Source organism: Eupeodes corollae, chromosome 1 (assembly GCF_945859685.1).
Source record: "Eupeodes corollae chromosome 1, idEupCoro1.1, whole genome shotgun sequence".
Lineage (NCBI taxonomy): Eukaryota > Metazoa > Arthropoda > Insecta > Diptera > Syrphidae > Eupeodes > Eupeodes corollae.
In genome coordinates this window covers 56420723-56439342 of record NC_079147.1, presented here as the reverse complement: position 1 = coordinate 56439342, position 18620 = coordinate 56420723, and the positions used below count along the sequence as shown (strand labels likewise).

At 40.8% G+C, this 18620-nt stretch overlaps 1 protein-coding gene across 1 annotated transcript; it reads left to right on the top strand.

Moving 5' to 3' along the window:
* The first annotated feature begins 1423 nt into the window (after positions 1-1423).
* LOC129942405 (pyridoxal phosphate homeostasis protein) lies at positions 1424-12152 on the top strand. Its single transcript, XM_056051319.1, has 5 exons — positions 1424-1635; positions 1700-1912; positions 1988-2135; positions 11421-11662; positions 11824-12152. The coding sequence occupies exons 1-5, from the start codon at positions 1543-1545 to the stop codon at positions 11893-11895; spliced, it is 768 nt and encodes a 255-aa protein (XP_055907294.1). The 5' UTR covers positions 1424-1542; the 3' UTR covers positions 11896-12152.
* The last annotated feature ends 6468 nt before the right edge of the window (positions 12153-18620 follow it).

Sequence of the window (18620 nt, the reverse complement as noted above, 5' to 3'; positions counted from 1 at the left end):
CTCCAAAGACTTGTTATCTCAAAGCAGACTTCATATTAGCTCCCTAATAGGTGTCCTTACGGGACACTGTCTTATAGGCAGACACGCAATACGACTTGGTGTAGCCTCAAATGACTTCTGCAGGAGCTGTATGGACGAAGACGAAGGGGAAACAATCTCTCACCTCCTATGCACTTGCCCTGCTCTTTCACTCAGACGCAAACTTCATCTGGGGGACTACTCTTTTGATAATCCCTAAAAAGCTAAAAAGGATATAAAATATCTTCTTCGCTTTATAAAAAGCTCAAAATGGTTCGACTAGTAAGAAGTAACTCTCTAGATTCATGTGGTATCACAATGGGCCTTTCTCTTGGCCTAAGTGTGTGGATTTTTAATCCGCAGCCACGTTAACCTAACCTAACCTTACTCCGGTCATTCCGAAATCGTTCAGAATCTTCTCAACCCCACCTATAAGTTGCACATTTGGCCAACAGAAGCAATGGTCATAAGCTCAGTATTTTGGATTAAGTTTGTTGTGAAAGAAGTAGAAAATGTTTAAAATAAAATGAGTTTTTACTGTAACAGTTTCGTTTGTTGTTGATTCTATGATTTATTTTGTACACAATTAGTTTCTCCTTAGTGAATTGTTTGGACCGGTTGAAGTGAACTAAGAGAATAGCTGCAGCCAACGAGCTTGTAGTTCTTGTTGGTTCATGTCGTGAGCCCATTACACCCGTCCCCAGAATTTCAGTTGAATCTCTTTTTCTAGACGAGCTAGTGTTACGTTAAAATCAATTTGAATTCATTTTATTTTCACAAATAATTTGAAAAGAACAAAACTTTTTACTCAAAATTTGTTTCCATCATTACAAAATTTGACAGCCGGTGTTAAACAAATTTAAATGTCAAATGAAAACGTGTAAATGCTCGGTGTGAACGATTTTCGGGTTTTCAAAAACATTTTGCCGAAAACCAGGTTTTGGGATTGGTGTGAAAAGCCTATAACTCTCATTATTGCCTATCAACGTGAGTCATTTCAGGTCATGGGTTCTTAGTTTTAGCTTTACGTTTTTTGACAGAGAGTTATTTATTGTTATCTAGTGAAGAAACTCGAACAAACCAAAATCCTTACCAAAACACACTTTTAATCAAATTACTTTCAAATAAAATAAACTTTTAGATCTCATTTTAGAACAAACTACACAAATGGTCTATTTTAAATCAGCGACTATCTTAAGGTGATTTTAGAACGGAAATTCAATTCAAAATTGAATCTTCTTTTATTTAACTTCAGCACTTCATCAGTGAAACAGATAGAAAGGCGACAAACCAAGTGCGAACATTGGTCAACGAATGAAACAAACCTTTTTGTCTCTATACAACGAACACAGCCGCGGCGATGGCAGCCATCATTTTTTCTTGACAATTTGATTTTGACAGTTCTAAGTGTCTTCTCTCAGAAATTGACAAGAATTCATAATAAAATTTGTTTTTCAGTTTGATAAAAGCATTTTTCTAGAGAAATCTCTTAATTATTTTATTATCATCCCCGTGATCACATAAATGATAAAAAGAATCATGACTGACGTTGATGTGAAAGCTGGAATAAATCTAATTTTGAAGAAAATCGATGAAACTTATGCTAATCGATCAAAGGTAAAACAGACGATTCCAATTCAATGATAAGAAAATTGATAACAAATCTTTGTAATATTCATAGGAAATCACATCTCGAAAGCCTCTTCTAGTGGCTGTGAGTAAAACAAAGCCCGCCGAAATGATCATCGATGCCTACTCCATTGGCCAAAGGCATTTCGGTGAAAACTACGTTCAGGAATTAATTGAAAAAGGAGCAAATGAACAGATTCTAACTCAGTGTCCCGACATTTGCTGGCATTTCATTGGACATTTACAGAAAAACAAAATAAATAAAGTAACTTAATTCTTATCAGTCTTGTGTAAATTGATGTAATTCAACTATTTTTACTATTGCTTCTGTTTGTTTAAGGTTTTGAACACACCGAATTTGTATATGATCGAGACTGTTGATAGCCAGAAAATAGCTGAATCATTGAATTCTGCCTGGGAACGAATTCAAAAGGAAAACAAACAACCTCTGAGGGTGCTGGTGCAAGTCAATACAAGCGGGGAAGAAGGTATAAAGCATTTTAAAATGTGTCTATCTTTGTTTGGTTGTAATGAAATCCAACTAAGATTTGCGAATCTTAATTGAAGCTTATTAAAGAGGTATTTGGTATTTGGTTTTTGGTGCTATCGTGGTAAGTTAGGTTCTTATAAATATAATTTTTGTCACAGTATCAGCGTCTGCGGAATCATCCTTTCTCACACAAAAAGCCAACAATTCTCTGATCGACCTTCTTAATGACAAGATTTTTAATACGTGTCCACTTGTCTTCTTCGCCCGGCATATTGGCCCATTACGAACCCTAACGCATAACTAAAGGCGTTGCTAGTATTCTCGTTGCGTTGAGTGTCCGTGTTGAGTCGAAACGCCTTCGTATGGCAACCTGCCTTGGTCTAATTGCTTACGGGTGACATTTTCAGGTGATATCAGGTGAATTAGAAGAAATCTTTTTTCTATGCTTCCATCGATCTCTACCATTTGTTCTCATGCAAACTATTGGTGCCTGCGTGATGCCTGCGAACCGGCTCCAAGAATGAATTTTGCATCATAACTTGGACAGACATTGATGGTCCTATCGATTTACTCGGCGTAAGTCTTTTTCTCTTCGTTAGGGGACTCCTCTGTAGGTTCGTCAATATTATGCATATCCATTCGCTCCAGCTTTAAAGCCGATAATAGTAGACTCAGTTTTTCGCTGACTAGAAAGCCTACATAGTATCCTGTCTATGACTGACTGTCATGCCAGAGGTCTTGGGTTCAATTCCTGTCTGTGCCATCTGAAGTTTTTTTTTCACGGGTACTGCCTTTTGCGAGGAATTGACAAATCTTCAAATTAGCCGTTCGGATTCGGCTTAAAACTGAAGGTTCCCTACATGAATGGTTGAGAGTTGTAAGACACTAGGCCCTAGTTCTCAACGGACTGTTGAGCCCCCAATTTATTTATTTTAGGAACCCTAAATGTTGTTGTTTTGTATGAAAGCCGGATTAGAGATGATTGACAGTTATGGACTGTTATAGAGTTTGTAGAGGCAGAGTCCAGAGATTTGATAGCAGCCTGACTATCTGAGAAAATATAGAAATCAGATATGGATATCAAGTTTTCTTTATCGCCAAAACTTCCGCCTGAGGTAGGTAGGTAGAAATGGCGATCTCAAGGCAACCTAGCCTGAGATCCAATTGCGCTGTAGTGCGCCGTTTTGATACCAAAAACTCGTTTGACCTTTGATTAAAAGGGATAGATTGATAGAGAAGCTTCATAGCGATTATGTTAGAGCCATTTTGTCACATTGAGAAAAAAGATTAGGTCTCTAATCTTTGTCTCAGATAACTCATCGAGTTCTTGAAAGAATGCTTTTCTAAAGAATTTCATTCTGGTGTTTGCCAAAGCAGGACATTTGCAGAGGAAATGAATTATGGTTTCACTTTCTCTTTGGTCACTACAGCTACGGCAAAAGGTGTTGTAAGAGATACCCAACTTCTCTGCATGAACTCCTATAGGCCAATGTCCGGTACAAACCGCAGTTGGGTAAATTGCTCCACCTTCGGTTTGATTCAGTTTGGTAGATAGAAAAGATTTTACTCTTCATGACCAAGAGGAATGTTAACCATTTCCGCAAGTGAGCTATGAAGGGCCGATCCTTGCCTGGCTTGCTCGCCAGCCCGTTCATTTCCCACGATACCACTATGGCCCGGAACCCAGATCAGGATGACACCGAGGTTAATATTGAGGCTCGCAAACTCATCGCGACATTGCTGAACCAATTAAGATGAGGATATGGCCGAGTTAATGGCTTTGACAGCTGCCTGACTGTCTGTAAAGATAGCCACATTTCGGTTTTGGTTTGGGTTTTGTTTAAGTATCTTACATGCGTCCCTTATTGCCAGCAGTTCAGCCTGAAAAACGCTAGCAAAGTCAGGAAGCCTAAAGGATTTGGCTACATGAAGGGACTCAGAAAAGCTCCCAGAACCAACTCCGCACTCCATCTTTGAGCCGTCAGTAAAGATGGTTGTGTCGAAACCTATCGACACGATGTCATCCTCCCAATTTTCTATCGATGGGAAAATACCTTAAAACCCTTACTAAGGTTTAAAGTAGGAGTGCAGTAGTCAGTGTCTACCGAGATAATATCTTAGGGAATTAATTTCGTAGTGTTGCTGTGACCATAAGGTTTTGACATCCAGCTATTTGATTCCTTCAGCCTAATAGCGCTGCAGGAAACTATGTATTTAATAAAAAGGTCGATTGGTAGAAGATCCAAAATAACGTTTAAGGCGTCCGTTGGGCAAGTACGCATGGCCCCTGTGGTGCCCACGCAAGCTGTTCTCTGAACCTTCTTTAGCTTATTAATATTATAGGATTTGCTAAGAGCAGGCCACCACACAATCGAACCATATGTTAAGATTGGGCGTACTACGGCTGTGTACGTTCATAAAATCATCTTCGACTGAAGTCCCCACTTTTTGCCGAAAGTTTTGCTGCAGGCGTTGAAGACAACACAGGCCTTCTTAACCCGTACTTCAATATTTAGTTTCCAGTTTAGTTTAGGGTCGAGTATAACTCCCAAATATTTTGCACTGGAAGATAATGATAGGATTTGACCGTTGAGTCGAGGTAGCGTGAAGGGCGGTACTTTAGTTTTGGTGGAAAAGAGCAACAGTTCAGTTTTACTTTGGTTAAATCCTAGTACACAACTCTTGGCCCAGTTACTAACTTTCTTCAAAGCTGACTCCGTGATTCCACTAATCACAGAGGTGTACTTTCCTGACACCAATAGCACCAAATCATCCGCGTAGGCTACCGCCTTCACTCCACATCTCTCTAAAGAGGCTCGAATCTTCCTACCACTGAGCATGGAAATAATCCATTCACGAATGAAGTCTTCTACACCGAACTTAACGAGCGATTCTTCTATGGATTCTGTAAGGACGTTGTTAAAAGCACCTTCTATGTCTAGGAAGGTGGCAAGAGTAAATTCTTTATAATGGATTGTTTGTTCTACAGTACGCATAACTACCTCATGGAGGGCAGTCTCCGTAGATTTGCCCTTAAGATAAGCATGCTGAGAGCTTTCGAGAAGTCGTCCAACTAGGATTTCTCTAATATGGTAATCAAGAATGCGCTCCAAGGTTTTAAGCACAAGAGCTGTTAAGCTTATTGGTCTAAAATCCTTCGCGGATTCGTGACCTCGCCTACCCACTTTCGGTATAAAAACTACTTTGACCTGTCTCCACGACATGGGCACATGTTTGAGAGGGAGACATCCTTTGAAAATTTGTTCCAGCCATGGTGCTGCCACATCATGCAACTTTTGAAGCATAACTGGCAGTATGCCATCCATGCCTGGGGATTTATATGGAGAAAAAGTATTGATGGCCCACAAAATATTTTCTCTGGTTATAACGGAATTGACTTGCTCCATATGAGCTACGTTTAGCTCTGTGGTTTCAAGCGATCCGGGGTTATCACTCTCGCAACCCGGAAAGTGCGTCTTCATCAGTAGCTCAAGAGATTCAGCTGGAGAGGCTGTCCAGGTTCCATCAGGCTTTTTTAAAAATGAAGGATTACAATGTTCCTTCGATAAAACTTTGCTGAGCCTTGCGGAGTCCTTTATGTCTTCGATTGATTGACAGTATTCTGCCTGAAACACGCAACAGTGACTTGGAAGGCGGAATGAGAAACTTAATTTCAGTCGTTCAGAGTATACACCTCCACCAACCCCTTCTTTTGTTTTTTACCCATCTGTATAAAAATCGATTGACTTATCCTCCAAGAATGTCCTATCCTTTCAAAAAGATCTGGGAGGTACAGAAATCTGGAAATTCCTGTCAAATTGCGGTTGGGGGATGGTGTAGTCTGTGTGCTTTGGAATTGATTCTAAATACCTAAGAATTACGGAGTGGCCAATGTTGTTGTTAGTCCACTGCGACAAAGCTTTGAGGCGAATAGAAGAGCCTGCAGCTATTTGTTTGCTATAAATATGTCAAGAGGTGTTAGGTAGAGTAAGGTGTCCAGTACCGAAGATGGGGTCGTGCGAAGTGATCCGCTTATACATAGGCAAGCTGAAAGTTGGACTTTATTTAATTTATCACGGTTTGTTCCTTTCTCTAAAGCAGTCCACCATACTGCCACAACGTACATTAAAATTGGTCTGATTACCGATGTGTATAGCCAATGCGTGATTCTGGGTTGTAAGCCCCATTTATTACCGGTAGCTTTTTTGCAAGAAAAGAGAGCTCCAGTAGCTTTTTTGAATCTTTCCTGTACGATGCGTTTCCAATTTAGTTTTTAATCTAAGACAAGACCCAGGTATTAAGCCTCGACCGAGAATTATAATTGGATTCCTTTAATATGGGGAGGGTTGACAAATGGAATTTTGTATCTCCTCGAAAATAAGACCAGATCGGTTTTGTGTGGGTTAACACCCAGTCTACACCGATCAGCCCAAAGTATTAGTCTGTCCAAGTCATTTTGTAAGAGTTCTTTTAGGTGTTAAAATGCTTTCCTGAAACTGCTATAGCAACGCATAGCGATCACTCTAAAACCCTCCGCATCCAGACTAGTTAGGATTTCATTTACCACTAGGTTCCAGAGGAGAGGGGATAGAACAGGACCTTGCGGTGTCCCTCTACTAACGAATCGTCTACCAGAAGAGTTGCCCAGTTTTGAGTTAATTATTCTGCTAGTCAGCATTAAATGAATTAACTCCCGAAGCGAACTTTTTACATTTAGAGATGTTAGTGCAGATGTATCCACGTTGTTAAAGGCACCTTCGATGTCAAGGAAAGCATCCATAGTGAACTTTTTATGATGGAGGGAATATTCGACGGTGCGTACTAAGGTGTGGAACGCTCTTTCCACCGATTTACCTTTACAGTAGGCATGTTGAGACGAAGACAGAAGTCTTGTATCGATACGTGCCCTTAAATGGATATCAATCAATCTTTCCAGGGTCTTAAGAAGGAATGATGATACACTTATAGGTCGTAGATCTTTAGGATTGACTTGCGAGCGTTTACCTGGTTTGGGTATAAAAACAACTTAAACTTCCCTCCAGGTAAAGACAGCTGGTAAAAATTACCTCAAGGATTGATGCAATTATGTCAGAAGTCTTTTGTAGCTCGGCTGGTATTGTTCCATCGGGTCCTGCAGATTTAAATGGTTTGGAGCTGTTGAGAGCCCATTGTAGCTTGTCCCTTGTGATCAGACCTTGTGGATATGTTGTTTTTGAACTTGGACATATAAAACTGTTGCAAGTTTCGGTAAGAGAACTACCAGGAAAGTGAGTGTCCAATAGTAAGTTCAGCGATTCATTACTTGAATTTGTCCAGGAGCCGTCAGTATTTTTCAAGCAGCTTGGCATAGCTGGATTAGTTGAAAGAATTTTCCGTAACCTAGAGGCTTCAGAAGTTTCTTCTATCATGCCACAGAAGGATCGCCAAGAAGATCGCTTGGATTTCCTTAGTGCCTTCTTGTAGATTCTTAGGGATTCTTTGTAAGAGTCCCGATGAGAGATTAGTCTTGCAGCTTTGGCTCGGTTGAAAAGTTTCCTGCATTCTTTCCTGAGCGAGTCAAGCTCTGAGGCCCACCATTAGGGTTTGCTCTTTCCTCTTATGTGTATAAGTGGACAAGCAATTTCTAGCGATCTATTCATAGTTAATGTAAGGTCATTGACTTTGTTGTCAAGTTCATTAGCGTTAGAGGAAGGACTAGATAGTCCAGGTTGTAGTAAACTCTGTAATGAGTTCCTGTATGAAGCCCAGTCAGTTTTCCGATAGTTTCGAAAAGTCAATGGACTCGGGTTATCATCCACATTTATATTGAACTGGATATATCTATGATCAGAGAACGAGTGTTCTTTGGATATTTTCCAGTCCAAGATCATATGGTGTATACTATCTGAGACAAGAGTTATGTCGAAGACTTCTTGCCGAGTTTTAGTTATGAAGGTTGGTTCATTACCAACATTACTTACTAAGAGGTTAGTACCAAGAATATAATCAAAAAGAGACTCACCTCTGTCGTTGATATTCGTACTGCCCCATACAGTATGATGAGCGTTAGCATCGCTCCCAATAATTAGGCGGATCCTTTGCCTTTCCGCTTCAGCGACGACTTTCTCCAGGGTTTTTCCAGGGAGGGTGGTCATGGCCAAGATACACCGACACTAGCCAGAAACTTCCTTTGGTTTTTTCCAGCCTAGCTACGGTGGTGTCTTTGTTACTGAAGCGGTGGAGTAAAAATACATTAATGCTACGTTTCACTAGTATGGAAGATCTAGGTTCACCTTTACCTGTTACACACAGTGTGTAGTACCCAGGAGTGCTGAGTCCTCGAACAACGGATCCCACAATCCATGGCTCTTGGATCAGGACCTAGTCTTCCCCGTTTCTTGCCAGACGGAGAAGAAGTGAGGCCGAGGCCTTTATAGTTTTGTTCTGATCCTCTGAGTCTGAGGATGAACCCAAAAGTTCGTCCTCGCTCAGAAGGATCATGTTAAGGTCGTCCTCAGTCTCCATTAAGGATGGACTGTCTACGACTTTTGTAGAGGTTGCAGTCGCGATTGGAGAGGACAAGGGTGCATCGTCACCCTCTGTTAGAAGAGAAGACGACGTCCCAGGTTCACCAACCGCTAGTTCACCTTCGGTTTTTGGAGGCCCGCTTTTCGCGTTAACCTCATCTTTTTTATAGATTCAATATTTAGTGGATTCGAAGCCATAGTTTATGGAGCCCTCGTTTAGGACTGGAGGAGCCAAGGATTCTTTATTGATTACCACAATGTCACTCCTATAAAGACCCTTCACTTCCTATAGCTTGGCTATCTTCCAGTTATGCGTCGGAAGGGACGGGTTGCAAACCCTGACCATGTCGAGAATGTCCTCAATACCAGCAGGTTTGATTGGTATCCAGGGTCTGCTAGGAATGTCTTCCTTAGCGACAACTTCGAGTTTCGCACCAGGCCAAACTTCACCTAGACGGCTGACAGCGAACTTGTATAAGTCACAAGACCTCTGGTCGCCACAAACCATGGGTTTGACATGACCTTGATGCCAACCTCCATCGCTTATGGAAGGAAGTGGTCCTGGAAGATCCCTCAAAATGCTTAAAAAGCCACCTGAGAGCTTAACCTTGACCAACTACCAACGATCAGCCGATATTGTGCCATCACCATCGCTCCTGTCAATCAACGCAATCACGACTTTTCCCTTCTTGACGTCAATGAAACTGGCTTATTTCCTGATGGGATTGAAGGGAGTGCTGGTGTTGTGCACACGAGGTCGTTTGGAGTTGGTATGGCCCCTCAATAGAGACCTTTTACGTTTAGAGGTAGCGTCTTTACTGGTCCTTGTTGCAGCAAGAACACTGTTTGCCCATTCAACGTGAGCGGTTTGCTGCGGTGTCCTTTCTGCCTCCAATGATGCACCAGAGGCCTTTAGGATTTTCGCAGCTCGCCGCCTTTGTCTATAGGCTTTTTAAGAGTTTCCCCTTTCCATTTCTGGATGTACTCTCATTTGTAGTGGTAGAGCCATTATTCACAACCCTTCCGCTACTGGAATTAGGTATCGCTTCCTTCCTACTCTCGTTGCTACCAACAGCAGAGGAGGTTTCATGGATTGCCACTACTCCCTTCTATGTGTTGGCCGCAGGAGATACGGCAACAGGCTTTGACGCCAAACTACCGCCCGGTCTTGAAGAGATACCGGTCTCATAATTTTGTTTCTTTTTTGTAATTACTCATTTTTGGTCCCACGCGTTGCGAAGAAAAAGAGGTCCGTCTATACAGAGATTCACATATACAGATAAGACTAGTTAATCTGGAGGTCACCAGGTATTTGGATACTCCGTTAGAGACTGAGCTATTTTTTGAATTGGGCCCCCAGCCAGGCTGATCATCGGCACGGGTCGTTTAACACCTTAGATCCAGACCAATAAAGATAAGAGGTGGTTGGAAAGGAAGAGATAGGGTAAGGAGTCAGTTGATGTTAAGAAAATCATTCTGAAAGGTAAGGAAATGATTAGGATTGAGCTAGCTCAATATTAGGTACCATAACCGGACACTGTGTAATAGGAAAGCACGCCACGCGGTTATGCGTATTCTCAGACTTTTGCAGAAGCTGTTTGGACGAGGAAGAGGAAGAAACAGTTCTTTACCTTCTCTGTACATGCCTCGATTTAGCTGAAAAGAATAACCTAGAAACATTTTCTATAATGATCTAAACGAACTTAATGGTATCATTGACCTTAAAAAAAGCCTCAATATTCATGTGATATCACAATGAGCCATTAAACTGGCCTAAGTATTTCCTGTTGCATCCCGGACAGCCGCTTTAAGCTAACCTTTAAGCCTGTTTCTAAGCTAAGGAAATATCCTTACCATATAAGCCAAACGAAGAGGCTTTGGTAGCACTTTCAACAGTCCCAAATAGTTACGGCTCTCTGTGTACGAGTATTCGTGCGATGGCTGACTTTACTAAACTTCTAAATTTTAGACTGTTACTTCAAGTTGAAGCGTGTATATTCGAATAACATCGGCGTATTGAATAAATAACAATCTAATCTGCAAGACTTGTCCTTTTCATAGTACAACACAAATTTCTTAAAGAAATCGTTTCCTGAATATTTTATCAAATCTTTGCCATTAATAAAATATATAAATTTGCTTTGAAAATGTGTCAAAGTTTATTGAAAATAGAAGTTCCTTTGTCGTTTGGGAGCAACAGGTTCTTTCGATGGTTTTGACATTCAGCTCAATGACGCTCATAAACAGTGTTTTCCCAATAAAAGATTAAATTCTATATATCTAGCTATTTAGGCAACTATCGCTTAAGAAGCTTTCATCTTTTCAAATTGTGAGAAGTTAAGAATACGCTTTTCTAAAAATTTAACGATACAAGCCTCAATAATTTTACAAGACAAATTTCCTCACCATATTAATCCACCAAAAATTATTCACAAATTTTAGAAGGTATCGAAATCTTGTGCCTTAACACCTTTGGACTTTTTTGTTTCTTGAAGCTATATGAATGACAGAGTCAATGCCAATTCTCAGTAGTTTCAAGCCCTTTGAAAAGAATTATAAAATTTACCGAGCCGCAAAATTTCGACAGAAAATTTCATGAAGATATGGTGCTTTAACTATTGACGTGGCTGTCAATTAGGCTGATATCGACTTCCATTGTTCATACCATTTTTAACTCCTTCCGATAAATTAACATCCAGGTCTCGAAAAAATTTTGTTTGAATAATTTTTCTAACTATGTAAATTAAAAACAAACGAAATGATTTCCTACTTCACAGAAAAAAATGGCGTAACTCCATCAGAAGCAATTGGCCTTTACAAACACATATCGGAGAATCTTAAGAACCTGCAAGTAGATGGTCTTATGACTATTGGTAAATTTGGTCACGATTATGCCACAGGACCAAACCCAGACTTCATAACCTTGATGGAATGTCACCGAAAAGTTTGCGAGGAACTAAAACTCGATCCATCGGCGGTCGAGGTTTCGATGGGAATGTCTGATGATTTCGACAAAGCAGTAAGTATCGAAGCAATAAAAATATCAAATCGTTTTTCATCTTCTCTACATTTAACAAAATACATAAATAGTTTTATGAAACAGAGTAGAATCTTAGAATCTTATGTGTATATGCGAAAGCGACCTGTTTGACTATTGGATAAATGTTATTTTGCTTTCAGATTGAAATGGGAAGCACAATTGTTCGTGTTGGAAGTTCTATTTTTGGACACCGTGCGAAGAAGAATGCCTAAAATCTTTAGATGATGTGTAACGACGATATATGTAAGCTCAGCAAGCTAGAAGAAGAGATGCACAAAATCTAGAAATAGATAGGAACAAAAATAATGAAACATTTTGTTATGAGTTAAAGTTTTTTTTTTTTGTATTTTCTTTTTATATTTTTAAGCAAAATTATAGCTCGAGTTTTGTTTATACAGAAGTCTTAATAAATAATTGTTATTATTTTAAAAACGTATGAATGATTAATAATATATGAATCAATATAAAATGTACATAGTTTAACTGTGACAATAAATAATGTTCCTTCTTGTTATCGATGGGAAACCAAAGTAAATTGTAACTTCTTAAACTTTTAAGCCGATAAAAAATAATTTATTTAAGTAGATTTGAAGTTATGGATAAATATTAAACATTATACGAAGGAATATAGATATCTGGCTGATTATTCCTTCAGACATTTCTTATTCGGAACGATTTACTTTTGTATATATTTTGACAGACCATTTCGCGTATCATTTAATTTCTTGTTTCAATCGCATTCGGGCGAAATTAATGTTTTCCATATGAAGCCAAACAATAACTGAAAATTAGTTTTGTATTATTCTTTCTTTACTACTTCTTAGTGGACTTAAAAACAATGCCCTCTACAATATTCGAAAGTTAAAGATAATTTTTAAAAAATATTAGATGGAAATACATTTTCTAGGCCATCAAGACTGGGAAAAATCCAACATAAATAACAAATATTTTAATTTATTAGATAAATAAGTAATACATTTTGACTTCCAAAAACATTAATATGAATATAATATAATATCCACAATATTTTATTATACCTATTTATGTAAACGAAAAAAGTAAGGTTTTAACCACTTAACGAGAGTTATTACGAATGCAGCCTTGAACGACTTAAAATTATATAATCAACATAAAACTCATACTTAGCAGAATGCAATGATGTTCAAATGGTAGACATGTGCATTCAAGAGGACACAAGCGTCCACAGGTTTTCTTAAAACCAACCTTTGTCTATCAACTCCTACTCTCACCTCCCCGCGGTGAACATCGGGTGTCTAGTACCTCAACTGGAGATTGGGTTCCAACCCCAGTGGAAAGTTTTTGGGGGCAACAAACGAGAGAGGTGGCGAGAGGTGTTTCCACTAAGGCACCTCTCCTTATCCAGACGGCAGCGGAGGAATTCCCCAGATGGAATCAACGGTGGCGTCTACAGTTCTAGTAAGATTGAACTACTTAGTGAACACCTTATAGGGCTACTTCGACTTATTCGGAGCCCAGGCCTGTAAGGAGCGGTTTTATCCGGCTCCCCATCCTTGGAGTTATACTTAGGATCTGGCCCTCCAGGTTGGGGGTTGTGCGTCGGGGTGACTTCCTGGCCACGTAAAAGCTTTCATAGTTGCGAAGCACCTAGAACGATATAAAACAGATATCACCGCCATCCAGGAAATACGATGGGATGGGCTGGGCTAAAAGGGGATGAAAAACTGCGATATCTACTATGGTGACTGCTACCACGAAAACCAACAGTGCTTATTTGGATGCGGATTCGTCATCGGAGCCAGACTTAGGCAAGCAGTCTTGAGCTATAGGTGCATCAATGAGCGCCTCATGACCATACGCATCAAGGCTAAATTCGGCAACATAAGCTTGAAATGCGCGCACGCCCCCACAGAAGAGAAAGACGACAACACCAAAGATATGTTTTTCGAGCTCTTAGACAAAACATATGAGCAGTGCCCTAGCTACGATATTAAAATAGTCCTGGGCGATTTTAATGCCAAGCTAGAAAGGGAAGACATCTTTGGTGGAATAATCGGGAAGAACAGCCTGCTCGACAACACTTCCGACAATGGATTCAGGCTCATAGATTTTGCTGCGGGTCGAAACGTCATGGTAGCCAGTACGCGTTTTCCACACCTCAATATCCACAAAGGAACTTGGACTTCTCCAGATCAGTCTACCGTCAACCAGATTGACCATATTGCGATCGACGCCAGACACGCTTCCAGGATTATGGATGCTAACATCGACTCGGACCACTACCTCGTTGTAGCACTTCGGATTTCCAGACCCAAGGCAAGACAGGGAGGTGCTGGGAGAAGATACAACGTCGAACGGCTACAATCGCTAGAGATCGCCAAATCCTTTTCCTACCGAGTTACAAGTAACCTCTCTCGAAGTTCTCTGCCGCCAACACAATGTATTGAAAACCAGTGGCAATATTGCCAAGATGCAATCAGAGAAGCCGCCTCTGATGTGCTGGGTTTCAAACAGCCACCAACAAGGAACCCCTGGTTTGATGAGGAATGACAGCAGGCAAATGCAGCCAAACAAGAGGCACGCAAAGCGGCGCTGCAAAAAAGGACCAGAGCTGCTCGTGAGCTCTATGAGCAGAAGAGGCGAGAGGAACGCCGACTTCTCAGAAGGAAAAAGAGAGGGCATGAGAAGCGTGCGGTCGAAGATGTTGAGAGGTATAAAAGCAGGAATGAGGTTCGAAAGTTTTATGAACAAGTGAAACGAAATTCACAGGTACATAAACCTAGAATAGAAGGCTGCAAAGACGAAAGTGGAAACATCATAGTGGAACCGCAGTCAATGCTGAGGATATGGAAGGACCACTTTTGCAGACTGTATAACGGCGATGAAGAACTGAATTCCGCTGTCAGGCAGGATGACCCATTCGATATAGACGACGAAAGCCAACAATCCCGTCCTCCCGACTTAGACGAAGTAAAGATTGCCATATCTAAGTTGAAGTCTAATAAAGCCGCTGGAGCAGATGGCTTGAATGCCGAGCTCTTTAAAGCAGCTGGGGATAAGGTGGTAAGGAGCATGCCCCAACTTATCTGTAAGATATGGTTGGAAGAAAACATGCCCGATGAATGGAACCTCAGTATTGTTTGCCCGATCCTGAAAAAAGGAGACCCTCTAAACTGCACCAACTATTGAGGAATAAGTCTACTTAACATCGCCTATAAAATCTTCTTTTGCCATAATATGTGAACGTCTAAAGCCCATCGTCAACAACCTAATAGGTCCTTATCAGTGTAGTTTTAGACCAGGAAAGTCCACAGTTGATCAAATATTCACATTACGGCGGATCCTGGAAAAAACTCAAGAACACCAAATCGACACCCAAAATCTTTTCATCGATTTCAAGGCCGCATATGACAGCATCTACAGGGACGAGCTGTATAGAGCCATGTCTAGTTTTGGCATCCCTGCCAAACTCATCCGTTTGTGCAGGATGACCATGGAGAATTCACGCTGCTCCATAAAGGTTGGAAACAACTTAACAGAACCTTTTGATATCAAAAAAGGCTTTAGACAAGGTGATACGCTGTCATGCGATTTTTTTAACATCGTGCTTGAAAGAATAGTCCAGAGCTCACACGTCAACACTAGAGGCACTATCGTTCAAAAGTCTGTCCAATTGCTGGCATATGCTGATGACATTGACATAATCGGAAGAACTCAGCGTGATGTCAATGGGGCTTTTGTGAGTATTGAGGCAGAAGCGGCAAAATGGGTTTAACGGTTAATGAGGGCAAAACAAAGTACATGCTGTCGTCTAGAAAGGACATACAACACCGACGTTTTGGTAAAAACGTCACAATCGACAGACGTAACTTTAAGGTAGTCAAGGACTTCGTCTACCTAGGCTCCGCTGTAAACGCAGAAAACAACACCAGCGCTGAGATCAAACGCAGAATAACTCTTGCTAACCGCTGTTTCTTTGGACTAAGAAAGCAATTGAGTGGTAAAGTCCTCTCTCGAGGGACCAAAGTGTTGCTATATAAGACCCTTATCATCCCCGTCCTGCTATACGGTGCAGAAGCATGGACCATGACAAAAGCGGATGAAAGCACCTTGGGTCGCTTCGAGAGAAAAGTTCTTCAAGTGATCTACGGTCCCGTATGCATCGAAGGGGAGTGGAGAAGAAGATGGAACGACGAACTGTACGGGCTATACAGCGATGTAGACTTAGCCAGAAGAGTAAAAGTCCAAAGACTAAGATGGCTGGGTCACGTAGAGCGCATGGAAACCAATGCTCCGGCCCGGAAAGTCTTCCAATCCGCACCCACAGGTCAGCGCAGTAGAGGAAGACCGCTGATCAGGTGGCGCGGACAAGTGGAAGGTTACCTCACCCAACTTGGAGCGCGAAACTGGAGACATCTAGCTAGGGACCGAGCTAGATGGAGAAGTTTGTTGGGTAAGGCCCTAGTTCACACAGGACTGTAGCGCCACCTTAAGTAAGTAAGTAAGCAGAATGCAACATTGGAATTAATTGAATTCGTTAACATTCTGTTAAAACAAGAAGATTCTACTTGTTTTGTGCTCCTTGTTTGTTTTAGTCGCAAATTATGCACTATTTTATTTAATTTTAATGCTCATTTGAAAACTATTTTGCTTATACGAATAAAGGCCCTGTTTATAAAGACCTATTACGATTATTGTCAGACGATAGTGTTTCCACGATAGTCTCACTTCACCACGATAGTCTCACTTCACCTAAGACATCTAAGTGATATCGTCAAAATTATAGCCTTTGCATGATATCTGAAAAGGTATTGTCTGTCATTAATTTCCAAATGTTAACTAAGCTAATTGAAATGAAAATGTTTTGGCACTCGTTCTCTTATCATAGATATATCCAGTTCAATATAAATGTGGTTGATAACCCTAGTCCATTGAATTTTCGAAACTATCGGAAAACTGACTGGGCTTCATACAGGAACTCATTACAGAGTTTACTAGAACCTGGACTATCTAGTCCTTCCTCTAACGCTAATGAACTTGACAACAAAGTCAATGACCTTACCTCAGCTAAGATCAGATCGCTTGAAATTGCTTGTCCACTTATACACATAGGAGGAAAGAGGAAACCACAATGGTGGGCCTCAGAGCTTGACTCGCTCAGGAAGGAATGCAGGACACTTTTCAACCGGGCCAAAGCTGCAAGGCTAGCCTCTCATCGGGACTCTTACAAAGAATCCCTAAGAATCTACAAGAAGGCACTAAGGAAATCCAAGCGATCTTCTTGGCGATCCTTCTGTGGCATGATAGAAGAAACTTCTGAAGCCTCTAGGTTACGGAAAATTCTTTCAACTAATCCAGCTATGCCAAGCTGCTTGAAAAATACAGACGGTTCCTGGACAAATTCAAGTAATGAATCGCTGAACTTACTATTGGACACTCACTTTCCTGGTAGTTCTATGACCGAAACTTGCAACAGTTTTACACATTCAAGTTCAAATACAACATATCCACAAGGTCTGATCACAAAGGATAAGCTACAATGGACTCTCAACAGCTTCAAACCATTTAAAGCTGCAGGAGCAGATGGAATAATACCAGCAGAATTACAAAAAGCTTCTGATATAATTGCACCAATCCTTAAGGCAAATTTTACCAGCTGTCTTTACCTGGTCCATGTTTCCTCGGCATGGAGAGAAGTTAAAGTTGTTTTTATACCTAAAGCAGGTAAATGTTCCCAAGTCAATCCTAAACATCTATGACCTATAAGTCTATCATCATTCCTTCTTAAGACCCTGGAAAGATTGATTGATATCCATTTAAGGGCACGTATCGATACAGGACTTCTGTCTTCGTCTCAACATGCCTACTGTAAGGGTAAATCGGTGGAAACAGCGTTACACACTTTAGTACGCACCATCGAATATTCCCTCCATCATAAAGAGTTCACTATGGTTGCTTTCCTTGACATCGAAGGTGCCTTTAACAACGTGGAGACATCTGCAATCACTTCTGCACTAACATCTTTAAATGTAGAGAGTTCGCTTCGGGAGTTAATTCATTTAATGCTGACTAGCAGAATAATTAACTCAAAACTGGGCGACTCTTCTAGCAGACGATTCGTTAGTAGAGGGACACCGCAAGGTCCTGTTCTATCCCCTCTCCTCTGGAACCTAGTGGTGAATGAAATCCTAACTAGTCTGGATGCGGAGGGTTTCAGAGTGATCGCCTTTGCGGACGACGTTTCTATAGCAGTTTCAGGAAAGCATCTTAACATCCTAAAAGAACTCTTACAAAATGCCTTGGACAGACTAATATTTGGGCTGATCGGTGTGGACTGGGTGTTAACCCACACAAAACCGATCTGGTCTTATTTTCGAGGAGATACAAAATTCCATTTGTCAACCCTCTTTATATTAAAGGCATCCAATTATAATTCTCGGTCGAGGCTTAATACCTGGGTCTTGTCTTAGATTAAAAACTAAATTGGAAACGCAACGTACAGGAAAGAGTCAAAAAAGTTACTGTAGCTCTCTTTTCTTGCAAAAAAGCTACTTGTAATAAATGGGGCTTACAACCCAGAATCACGCATTGGCTATATACACATCGGTAATCAGACCGATTTTATCGTACGGTGTGGCAGTATGGTGGACTGCTTTAGAGAAAGGTATAAACAGGGATAAGTTAAATAAAGTCCAAAGTTCAGCTAGCCTATATATAAGCGGATCGCTTCGCACGATCAAATCTTCGGCACTGGACGCTTTACTCTACCTCACACCTCTTAACATTTTAAGCAAACAAATAGCTGCAAGTTCTTCTATTCGCCTCAAAGCTTCGTCGCAGTGGACTAACAATAACATTAGCCACTCCGTAACTCTTAGGTATTTAGAATAAATTCCAAAGCATACAGACTACACCATCCCCCAACTGCAATTCAGCTGAAATTTCCAGATTTCTATAC

What these genes read in the sequence shown, in the direction of transcription:
- LOC129942405 (XM_056051319.1), top strand. Translation starts at nt 1,543, where the DNA reads ATGATAAAAAGAATCATGACTGACGTTGATGTGAAAGCTGGAATAAAT. An exon ending in CAATACAAGCGGGGAAGAAG is followed by an intron (nt 2,136 to 11,420) that starts GTATAAAGCATT and finishes CCTACTTCACAG; the next exon opens with AAAAAAATGGCGTAACTCCA. An exon ending in CTGATGATTTCGACAAAGCA is followed by an intron (nt 11,663 to 11,823) that starts GTAAGTATCGAA and finishes TTTTGCTTTCAG; the next exon opens with ATTGAAATGGGAAGCACAAT.